Source organism: Gracilinanus agilis, chromosome 6 (assembly GCF_016433145.1).
Source record: "Gracilinanus agilis isolate LMUSP501 chromosome 6, AgileGrace, whole genome shotgun sequence".
NCBI lineage: Eukaryota > Metazoa > Chordata > Mammalia > Didelphimorphia > Didelphidae > Gracilinanus > Gracilinanus agilis.
In genome coordinates, this window is record NC_058135.1 from 39,761,640 (window position 1) to 39,773,583 (window position 11,944).

Consider the following 11,944-nt stretch of genomic DNA (forward strand, 5'->3'; position numbering starts at 1 on the left):
CAGATTCTTATTTAGGTTCTGATGCTGTCATGTAGCTACAGGGGCTATTTATTTTTCTGCCCGAGCAGTAGTCATAGGACATTAAGTGGAAGTTAATAATAGAAGGATGGTTACTTGCCTCACTACTGTTTCTATCTGAAATTCTTTAAAAACATGAGAATGAAATGGTGATGATGATGATGATAGTGATCATGGTGGTGATGAGGAGGGCGGTGGTGGTGGTGGTGGAATCTCATTCTCATGGCTCTTAAAGGTGTGCACAGCACCTTACATAAAAGATCTCATTTGCTGACTAATGGTCAAGTCTTCTTTTATTGTCATTTGTAATTTGCTCTTTTAACATTAACACTCTTACAGGAGTAGAGTCTCCTTCAATAAAAGCCACCTATAAATGTTTCAGTGACTTGTATAAGCTTTCCAGTCCATTTCATTCAATGCCATTTAAATTTGAAGAAATTACACCAATGTTTCTTGGCATCATAAGAGTATTTTGTTTTAAGTCGAAATGAAGAAATAGAGTTATTGTGAAGAGAAAATGAGATAATATTTTGTAAAGTCCTTAGCATAGTGCCTGGCACACAGTAGGTGTTATATAAACATTTACTCTCCTTCCATCATAGCCACTTGTAAAATAAAAACTAATGAAATCACTAATAGCATTTGTTTTTTGAGTAGGTGATAAGATCTAATTCCTTTGTACTCTGATTCCCTTTGGGTAGTATTACATGCTTGCTGATGGAATAGTGATGTTGAATAAAGAGTGACCCTTCACATTTTTATTTTCATTAATTTGCTTTAATGCAAAGCCCTCAAATGGATCTACACTGCAGACAAGATTGGCATAAGGGTTCCATTAAATTGTCTTTTTCATTTTAGTCGATGACTTCAGTGAAGAATCCTCTTTTTATGAAATTCTTCCATGTTGTGCACGCTTTCGCTGTGGAGACCTCATAGTTGAGGGACAGTGGCATCACCTTGTCCTAGTAATGAGTAAAGGCATGTTGAAAAACAGCACTGCTGCCCTCTACATTGATGGGCAGCTTGTCAATACAGTGAAGGTACGTATATACTTTTAAATCCCTACACACTCTGTAAAATTTATTGGCTTCTTAAAATGTGTTTTTGTCAAAAATTGATTCCTTGTTTCCTTCTGATAGGGTACCTCACACTACTTGACCTGATCTATGTTCACTTTGATTAATGAATGACATAGAGGGAAAGAATAGAGTTGTAGAAGGTCCATATATGGATGACTGTAGAAGTCTCTCTTAGGGCAGCTGCAGCTGGGTGGCTGCAGTGGATAGAAAGCCAGGCCCAGATGTTTCCTAGCTTTGTGACCCTGGATAAGTCACTTAGACCCCATTGCCTAGCCCTTACTGCTCTCCAGCCTTGGAACCAATACCTAATATTGATTCTAAGACAGACACTAAAGAGTTTTTATACAGAAAAAAAAAAAGATGATTCTCTATTCCTACAGTTTCATTTAAAGAGTCACATAGCTTCAAGTCTAAGGAAGGTGATTTAGTTCAACCCCTTCCTTTTATTGTTGAAGACATTTCTCATTTTGAGATATTAGATTACCTTTTTAAAGCCACCTGCTGCTTTTGCTTTGAGTAGTAGAATATCATTTATAAATAACTTCTTATTCCAATTTCATGTCTATATCTCTGCCTTTATTTTGGTTATTCGGTATTCTGAGCATGATCCTATTTATTTATTTATTCATTCATTCAGTCATCTATTTATTTGTTTGTTTGTTTTTTTGAGCCCTTACCTCCCATATTAATCAATACCATGTATTGGTTCTAAGGCAGTAAAGGCTAGGCTAGTGTCTGAGGCCAGATTTAAACCTGGCTGCCCCTGATTATATTTATTAACACCCTGATCAAATGTGATAGAAAGAATTTCCTATATAAGCTTTGGAGACAGGAATATAAAAGTAAAAATCAAAGAAGTGTTATATTTTCAGGAGTAAAATGTTTATGTTTTTGTGTTTTATTTTAATAAGATAAAAAGTTTGTAAGCTTTTAAGAATGTTATATTAACTAATGAGGGCTAAAAACTTAAACTACCTCAAGGGGGAAGCTTTCAAGAGAGTGAAAACAATCAGATTATTAATATTGTAAACAGGTGACCAAGAATCCATCAGTAACTACCCACTCAATTCTCATTACTTATAAAATGTTTATGAGAATTCAAGAGATATCCTCACTGAAATATGAGAAGCAGACAGGCTTTCACAAACACTCAGATGACTCAAAGGTATTAGAGTCCTATCTTCTTTGTTTGTTGATTACAAAAAAACTTTTGAGTAATTAGAGAAAAACAGAATTAAAGATTCTTCTTCAATAGACAAGCAGTGCATGTTAAGCTTTACCAAAATCATTGTGTAGCTTCTTTTTTCCCTGTATGTATCTTACTTTTGGATTGTCTATACAGATAGAATCATTTGATGTTCTCTTTGTGTTTAAGCTTTATCTTTAAGTTTACTGTTTAAAAGTGAAGTATAAGAGACAGCTACGTGACACAGTGGATAGAGCACCAGGCCTGGAGTCAGGAGGATCTAGGGGCAAATCTGGCCTCAGACACTTCCTAGCTGTATGATTCTGGGGAAGTCATTTAACCTCCATTGCCTAGTCCTTACTACTTTTCTGTCTATAAAAAATAATAAATTAATAAAAAAACTGAAGCATATATGTGTGTGTGTGTGTATATATATATATATATATATTTTAAACCCTTACCTTCTGTATTGACTCCAAGGCAGAAGAGTGGTAAGGGTGGGCAATGGGGGTCAAGTGACTTGCCCAGGGTCACATGGCTGGGAAAAGTATGTATTTTTAGAGGAATTGTTGCCTAGTGTTTTTTTTCCAGCAGTGGTTTGACTATCATTGCTGTATCCAGGTTTTTTTCTTATAAGCAGTCATACTGAAGTTTCTTCAGTTATTCTCCATATCCTTAAGTATTTGGGACATTATACAGGGCCAGACCTCTTTATAGAACTGTAAGGTTTTAGATACTTCATGGTATTTATGTGTGTTTTGTAGGTGATTCATAGTGTTTGGAATTTGTAGTCTTTTTTTTAAGTATAAACTTGAAAGTAAATATTTCTTTTGGGCTTGAAAAAGAAATTATATAAAGTTATTTAATAAAATAAATCCTAGGGGGAAGCCAGGTAGCTTAGTGGATTGAGAGCCAGGCCTAGAGACAGATCCTAGGTTCAAATTTGCTCTCAGATACTTCCCAGCTGTGTGACCCTGGGCAAGTCACTTAACTCCCACTGCCTTGCCCTTACCACTCTTCTGCCTTGGAACCAATACCCAGTATTGATTCTAAGGCAGAAGGTAAGGGTTTTAAAAAATAATAATAAATCCTACTGCAGAATAATTTTATTCAATTTTTCTCTAAGAATCTTGAGTATAAATGCTTATGATTTATATAATCTGAGATTGTGACTACATGAAATTGAAAAGAGGAAAACTGAATCATTTGCTACTTGTTTTTTAAAACAGTCAATGTGGCTGATTCTCTGCACTCCCTTGACCACTGACTTTTTTGTTAAAACTCAATCGAATTACAAATTTTTGGCATCCTGCGGACCTTGGCAGTAGTGCACCTTGAAGCCTAAAAGTGTCAAGTGATTAAAGGTTGAGATTAACCCAGGGCGTCCTGGAGTTTGGAATGTGTACGGGTATTTTCCCCCTCGTACATACTCAAGTACTCGAGCTGTGCGCCCAGTGTTCTATCCGGTATGCCCCTATGAGATGCTGTCTCCTGACACTGAAATTTCAGAAGGGGCATTACAGATGTTGCAACCACATCATCTCCTTAAATCTATTGGTGGTTCTCCTGCACCTCTCTTGTCTTTCTATCTGCAATTCGGCCTATCGCTGCAGGCCCTGCCTCGAGGGCAGAGGCCCAAGAGCTGCTGGACAATACAACTTCTCTCCTCTGTTCTTAGGTTTCCTGGCATTACGTGTACCTGGGGTGTTTGCACAGTGGGAAGATACTTTGGGGGTGGTACATAGATAATATAATTGAAACTTGTTTTCCTTTCTGGCATGTCTGCTTCTGTTCTGATTGATTTCTTCTCATTTTTCTTTATAGCTTCATTATGTTCACAGTACTCCAGGGGGTTCAGGTTCTGCAAATCCACCTGTTGTCAGCACAGTATATGCCTACATTGGCACACCACCTGCTCAACGCCAGCTTGCTTCATTAGTGTGGCGCCTGGGACCCACACATTTCTTAGAAGAAGTTTTGCCCATTTCAAGTGTTAATATTATTTATGAACTAGGACCAAACTATGTTGGAAGCTTTCAGGCTGTACATGTCCCATGTAAGTACCATTGTCCCTCTTAGTTAAAACTCTTCTTCTTTCAGTGATTCATACAACAGTCCTCAGAAATTGTGTCTATCAAAAAACACTTGTTATCCAATGAGCATTTATTTAATACTTGCTGTGTGCAGAGCACTTGGAATACAAATACAAAGAATAAAACAATCCCTACTCACAAGGATAATAAGAATACTATTCATACATGTGCCTTCTTCCACTCTCGCTTCCTTTATCTGTCTCACATGATTATCAAGTCTAGCCCTTCTACCTGCTCAAGCAATCCTGCTCCTTATTTCTTCCAAAAACTGCTCCATGTGTCATCCCCATGCTTTTACCTATCTTCAGACTCTCTGTTTAATAGCTTCTTTCCTACTTCCTACAAAGTCCTTATCTCCCCCATCCTCAAAAAAAAAAAATCTCTTAATCTTTCCATCTCTGCTATTATCATCTATTTTTTCTTGCTCCACTCATTGAAAAGGATATCTACGTTTAGATGCCTTCACTTTCAATCTTCTCACTCTCTTCTTAACCTCTTATACTTCCAACTTTATCTTTCCACCAAAACTGTACTTTTCAAAATTATATCATTAAGTTCTTAAATGGATCTCTTAATTGCCAAATTGAATGATTTTCTAATGATTTAGGGGTAGTTAGTTGCCACAGTGATAGAACACTGGGTTTGGAATCAAGAAGTTTTAACTTCATGAGTTCAAAACCATCTTCAGACACTTATTAGCTGGGTGATCCTGGGCAAGTCATATAGCCCAATTTGCCTCAACTCAACTGTCAAATGGGCTAGAGAAAGAATTAGTAACCCATTCTAGTTTCCTTGTCAAAAAAATAAAAAACAACCCAAAATGAAGTCATGAAGAGCCACGTACAACTGAACAACAGAAATGATTTTCTCACTTTTCATTCTCTCCACTTTTCTGCAGTCTTTAACATTATCAATAACCCTCTCTTCTCTCTAGGTTTGCAGGACACCACTCTCCAGGTTCTTTTCCTAGCTGTCAGACTTCTCCTTTTCGGTCTCCTTTCTTAGATCTTCATCCAGATCACACCCCCTAACCAGAAGGAGCCCCTTTTGGGTTCTGGCCTGGGTCCTCTCTTCTCCTCTGTCTATGCTAATTCACTTGGTGATCTCATCAGCTCCATTGATTTAATTACTATCACTGCTGAAGATTCTCAAATCTTGCTGTCCTGCCTAACCTCTCTATTGTCCTCAGATCTCATCTCCACCTACATTTCAGACACCTCAAATTGGATAGCCAGTACACAGCCTAAATTCAGCATATTGAAAACAGTTCTCATGATCTTTCTCCCCAAACCCTTCCCTATCCACAAAGAGAGCAAGTCCCTCTTGCTGATGCCTCAGGCTTGCAGACTAGCTATCTTCTTTAATACCTCGCTGTATTCACTTCCCAGTGAAATCTGATGATTTCATTTTTGCAGCATCTCTCAAAAATCCCTCCTTTCCTCTGTGAAGGTACAATCACTGGGGAAGGCCCTCACCTCATACTGGGGGGGTGGGGTCAGCCGGCCTCAAGGCTCTTCCTACTGTAGTTCATCCTCTTAGCCACTAAAGTGACTGTCCTAAAGCCTAGGTTTGACCATGTCATAGTAACATCTCTGCCACTATTTAATAAACTCTAGGGGCTCCCTGTCACCTCTGGGATCAGATATAGACTCCTTTGTGTAGCATGCCAAGAAAACTTTCATAACCTAACTCCTTCCTATTTTTCTATTCTTCTTACTCCTTATTCCCCAGCACATACTTTTCAGTATGAGAACACTGGATTACTGGCTGTTTTATTAAAAAAAAAAAAAAAAAGAAAAAGAAAAAACAACTCCTTATCTTGTGTTCAGGCATTTTCTCTGGCCATTCCTCCATGCCTAGAATTTTGTCCATCTTATTACTGACTTCCCCGGCTTTCTTTAAGTCCCAATTAAAATCTTATCTTCTACAGTGAGGCTTTCCCAGCCCCTATTAAATCTGGTGCCTTGCCTTTTATTTCCTTCGTATTTATTCTGTATGTAGCTCGTTTGAAAATATGTGTTTGCTTGTTGTCTTCCCTAATAGATTGTGAGTTTCTTGATGGCAAGAACTATCTCTTTCCCTTTTTTCCCCTTTCTTATATTCTTAGCACTTAGCACAGTACCTGGTATTAGGAGGTGCTTAATTAATGTTTATTCAGTGATTAAATAGAACATACATTTACACCAAATTATTATATACATAATAAATGCAAGATAATTAGTTAGGCATAGCACAAGCATTTGGTGGACACGTGAGTCTTGATGTGTAAGGTTTGTGAGCAGCATTTTGAAGGAAATGAGATTCTGTAAGGTAGAATAGAGAGAATGGAGGACATTTCAGTCATGGATGCTGAACATTGCAAAAGCAAAGAGATAATGCATATAGTAGCTTATATAAAAAACAGGGAAAATGCCAGTTGCGACTGGCCCAAAATATTCAGGAATAATAGCAAGTAATATATAATTAGGCTGGAAGATATGTTGGGTCCAGGTTGTTACGGGCTTAAAAATCAAATGGAATAATTCATATTTGATCCTAGAGGCAATGAGGAGTCACTAACATTTATTAAGTAAATAGGAGAGTGATGAGGTTAGAATCAGGTTCTGTAAAATCACCTTGGTAGTTTTGTTTGAAAGATAAATTTGAATGGGAAGAAGCAAAGTAGAAATACTAATTAGGAGACCATCACAATAGTATAGGCAAGAGATAGCAAGGACCTGAACAAATGAGATGAATATATGTGAGTAAAGAAAGGGAATTGAGTGTGAGTGATATCATGAAATTAGAAACCACAAGATTTGGCACCTGATTAGATGTTTTGGTTGAAAGAAGGAAAGTAAGAAATGGAGGATAATGTCAAGATTAGAAATCCAGGGTCAGGTGGGTGGTTCAATGGATTAAGAGCCAGGCCTACAAATAGGAGTTCCTAGATTCAAATCTGGCCTCAACACTTAGGGTCAAGTCACTTGACCCTCATTGCCTAGCCCTTACTGCTTTGTAAACACAGTATTGATTCTAAGATGGAAGGTAAGAGTTTAAAAAAAAGATTAGGAACCCAAGAGACTGGAAAAAAGATGTTTCCTTCAATGGAAATAGGGAAGCTTCGAAGAGAAGTAGGTTTGAAGACAAAGATATAATTAGTTCTAGTTTGTACAGTGAGCTTGAAATTCCTTTTGTCATCAAGTTTAAAATGTACAATAGGGAGTTATAAGATGAAGTACCATGTACCAATCATGCTTTATTTGGCACTGGGACTAAATGGGCAAAAGTGAAATGTTCCTGCCCTCGTGGTCTTTCATTCTTTTGGGAACTACAATGTAGACATAAGTATGTACATATAAAATATGTAAAAGCAAATATAATTTGGATTGGGAGAGCAACTGGGCAGTAGCTGGGAGAACCAGGAAAGGCTTCATTTAGAAAATGTCAGCAGAGCAGAGTCTTAAATAAAATTAATGAGTTCTGTTCTGGATATGTTGAGTTTAAGATGTCTATTGGACATCTAATTTGAGATATATGAAAAGCAATTGAATTGAGGAGTATTTGTATCCTTTGATCATTTATGTTTGCTTTGAAAATGTTATTTTTACTCATTCTGAGCCTTAGTTTCTTAATCTCTATTTAAAAATAGCCTCTGTTATACTTTAAAATCTTGGGCATCACACTTTCTTGAGATATATGCACACCTTTTTTTCAGTGTCCTCTGTGTTTTCCCTCTGAATTGATTTTGTTCCTATGAAAGTTCTCTAAATTTTATGTAATTGAAATTGTATACTTTTTTTGTTATTATTATCTCTATACTTTGGTTAAGAATTTTTTCCTTAACTTATAAGATATAAAAGATAGCACTTTCCATTTTCATTTATTCATTTGTTTCCTTAATGTTTATACTGCGTACACACCCAATTTGTCTTAATACTTTTGGTTCTTGCTTATCTAATATGTTTCTCAAACTACTTTTTTATTGCTTAACTTATATCAAAGTGTTTTGATGAATACTTCTTCATAATATAGTTCCTTTATTAACTACTTTTCATTATTTCACTTGGGATTCTATAACTTTTGTCCTTTCAATTAGTTTCATGGTGTTTATTTCTAGTTCCATAAAGCATTCCATTGATTAGTATACTGTGAAACCAGTAGAGTAACTGAAGCATAATTCAACAGGAAGCATTGGTTCTCTAATACAATTTTCCTTTCTTTGCATAAATATGACCTCAGCCAACTTCCAGAATCTTATGTATAATTATAGCTATTGAGTAATATAATATAGAAATACTGATGTTTTTTACCAATGTTTTTAACTTCACTTTTACTCTCTTGTTATTACTACAGGGAACATTTCTAGGCTTATGTTGTCAAATAGCAGTAGGGAGAGGGCATCTTTGTTTTTTATCCTTCTTTAAACTGTTGTCTCTTCTTTGAAAATGGGACTCTTGGCTTTAGATACCTTTTTTTTTTTTCATCATGGTAAAGAAGGACCCCTTCCTTACATATAGTCTCTAGGGTTTCTTACATAAATAAGGGCTATAGTTTATCAAAGACTTTTTCTATATCTGTTGTAGCACTTAATTTGGTTTTATTGTTTACATTACTGTTACTCTACTTTCTAATGTTAAACCATTCATGAATTCCTGATAGAAATCCAACTAGTGGATTTGATAATAGTGTCTTATTTTTTTAATATATTGCTATGTTATCCATGCTAGGATTTTGTTGAACATTTTTGCATCAATATATATTCATAGACTTTATAATACGTTTTCTTCTTTGATTTTCTTTCGTTTTGGTCCTAGATTGTATCTGTCTTTAAAACAAAAGAATTTAGGGGGCAACTGGGTGGCTCAGTGTATTGAGAGCCAGGCCCAGAGGTGGGAGGTCCTGGTTCAAATCTGTCCTCAGATACTTCCTAGCTTTGTGACCCTGGGCAAGTCACTTGACCCCCATTGCCTAGCCCTTACCACTCTTCTGCCTTAGAATCAGTATTGATTCTGTGACAGAAGGTAAGGGTTTAAAAAAAAGAGTTTGACAAAGTGCATCATTTATTAGGATTATTTTGTAGCATATATGTTAATTGCTTATTAAATGTTTGTTTGAGCTCACTTGTAAGTTGATCTGGGCAAAGGTTTTTTCTTTGACAGAACTGTTACACCACTGCAGAATAAAACACCTCCCCTACTCTTCCCTGCAAAAGAAGTTCCGTAATCTATATGATTATGACTATATAAAGTCACAGAATAATCCATATTTTTCCAGTAACTTAGGAAAATAGCAAAAGTTTCCATCTAATAAATTATAAAAGAGTTATAATTTATCCCACTGGAGGGAGGGTGTGCCCACATCAAAGAAGTCATAGATGCTTATCTTATCCTTTTTCATTATACTAATAAAATTATTGACACAAAATGAAGCTTAGAGTACAAAGTCAAATATTGGAAGAGCAGATCTGGGCAAAGCTGGAGTAAGAAGAAATGCTGTCATCCACACTCCTTCCACCAGTTTTATTAAATTAGGCTTCAAGGTAATTTCCATGGCTCTTGTGTGCTTCCTTCCAAGAGCATAATAGAGGTCAAAAGGTATTTACTTACCCCAATTCATATATCTGAAGAAATTGTTACTGAGTAGCAAAGTGAATTAATAAAACAGATTTGACCTGAGGAGCATTTATGATTATTGTTGGAGATGGCTGGGGATCTGACTCATAAGTCACAAAAATAATCCTGAATTTTTGACTGTTCCTGCAGATTTCATCAGGTAGCTTGCTTTTCTCTGATGAGTTATACTATTGGCTGCTGCATTTCAACTGGAAAACAACAGATGGCAGTAAGAATTTACTTTAGAAATAGCAAGTAGCCATGGTGGAGAAATCAATCCAGTAGATACAAGACTCAGGACTACTTTTACTTGAATTGGAGTAAACAAATTCCTGCCTCCTCCCATCATGCCTTAGCAACTACTTCCCTATGCCCATATAGATTACTATGGAACTTTATTTGCAGTGAAGGATTTTATCCTTCAGTCCTCCCTCTTCATACTTAAGCCAAGAAGCTTTCCTAGTTAAAAAAGCAAGTTGAGCATATTTCCTAATAGATCAAAACACTACTAAGAGTGGCAATTTCTACTTAGCCCCATTTACTGTATTTATTTTTAAGATAACTAATTCTGCTTTTGATGTAGATTATTTCTTATTTTGAAGGTAAAGATTCCAAATCTGAAAGTGGCATCCCATCCCCTGTGTCATTAGTACCAGAAGAAAAAGTATCATTTGGTCTCTATGCCCTCTCCGTGTCTTCGCTTACAGTGGCAAAAATAAGGAAAGTTTACAACAAGTTAGATAGTAAAGCCATTGCCAAGCAGGTAAGTGAGAATTATTTTGTGGCAAACTATGGTTGGTATATATTGGTAAAGGACACACATTTCCCTAAAGATCTGATCTTCTAGAATTTTAGTTTGGGACAGTAATACAGTGATTACTGCTTTCTTTATGTGTTTCTATTCACTAAAGCCTCCAAAATCTTTTTATCTTAGGAAATTGAATTCTAGAGAGTGAAATATTTGGAATTCACATTGGCTTTTTAAAAAACTGAATTTAAAAATAAAATTACTCATACCTATACATTAATAGATTTTTGTTTGTTTTGTTTGTTTGAGATCTTTTACTTCATCAATATCAAGAGCTCATGGTGAAGAACCTTCTTGACTAGCGTAGGTGGGCCCCATTCCTGCAGGTTATGGTCTGGAACAGTCAGGGCTTTAAAGGAGTGTGGTTGTGTACATGAGATCATCCAGAAAGATTTAGATTCAAATCATGCTTCTAATGCAATCTGTGTCACTCTGGGCAAATCACTTAACTACTAGAGTACCTACTTTAGAAAGTGCCCTACAAGAAGCCAAACAGTACTAGAAGAGGGAGTTTTCTCACTTCAAATGCTCCCTATGCTAATGAAATCATAGGCCTTCTCCCTATGTATAAAAACATATACAGTTTCCCAATGTCTGTCTGTGTGTATATATACACATATAGATCAAGCTCACAGATGAGGGACTTGTTTTTTTACTAGACCATTTTGCCTCTCACACATTTTTTGTTGTCATTTAAAAAAACTTTTATATTTGATAGTTTTTTCCTCTTTTGGATTTTATGGCAACTACAGAGTTAATGTAATCAACCATAACAGTCCCATATGTTTTCCTTCCAAGTCTTACTTTTTTTTTTAACATTTATTAATAATCATTTTTAACATGGTTACATGATTCATGCTCCTACTTTCCCCTTCACCCCACCCCCACTCTCCCCCACCCATTGGTGTAGGATGTGAGATGTTGATCTAAACCTAATCTCTCCCATATTGTTTTCCAAATTTCCCATCAGTTTTTGTCAAATAGTGGATTCATGTCTCAAAAGTTGGGCTCTTTGGGTTTATCATACACTGTCTTGCTGATGTCATTTACCCCAAGTCTATTCCACTGATCCTCCTCTCTATCTCTTAGCCAGTACCATATTGTTTTGATGACTGCTGCTTATAGTATAGTTTAATATCTGGTACTGCTAGGCCCCCTTCCTTCAC

At 36.3% G+C, this 11,944-nt stretch overlaps 1 protein-coding gene across 1 annotated transcript in view; it reads left to right on the forward strand.

Moving 5' to 3' along the window:
• The window catches only part of WDFY3 (WD repeat and FYVE domain containing 3), a 325,051-nt gene that overhangs the window by 187,140 nt on the left and 125,967 nt on the right, over nt 1–11,944 (forward strand). Inside the window, exons 18-21 of the mRNA XM_044681612.1 lie at nt 159–243; nt 877–1,058; nt 4,108–4,339; nt 10,573–10,733. Coding sequence (XP_044537547.1) covers nt 159–243; nt 877–1,058; nt 4,108–4,339; nt 10,573–10,733 — 660 coding nt within the window. The remainder of the gene's footprint in view (nt 1–158; nt 244–876; nt 1,059–4,107; nt 4,340–10,572; nt 10,734–11,944) is intronic.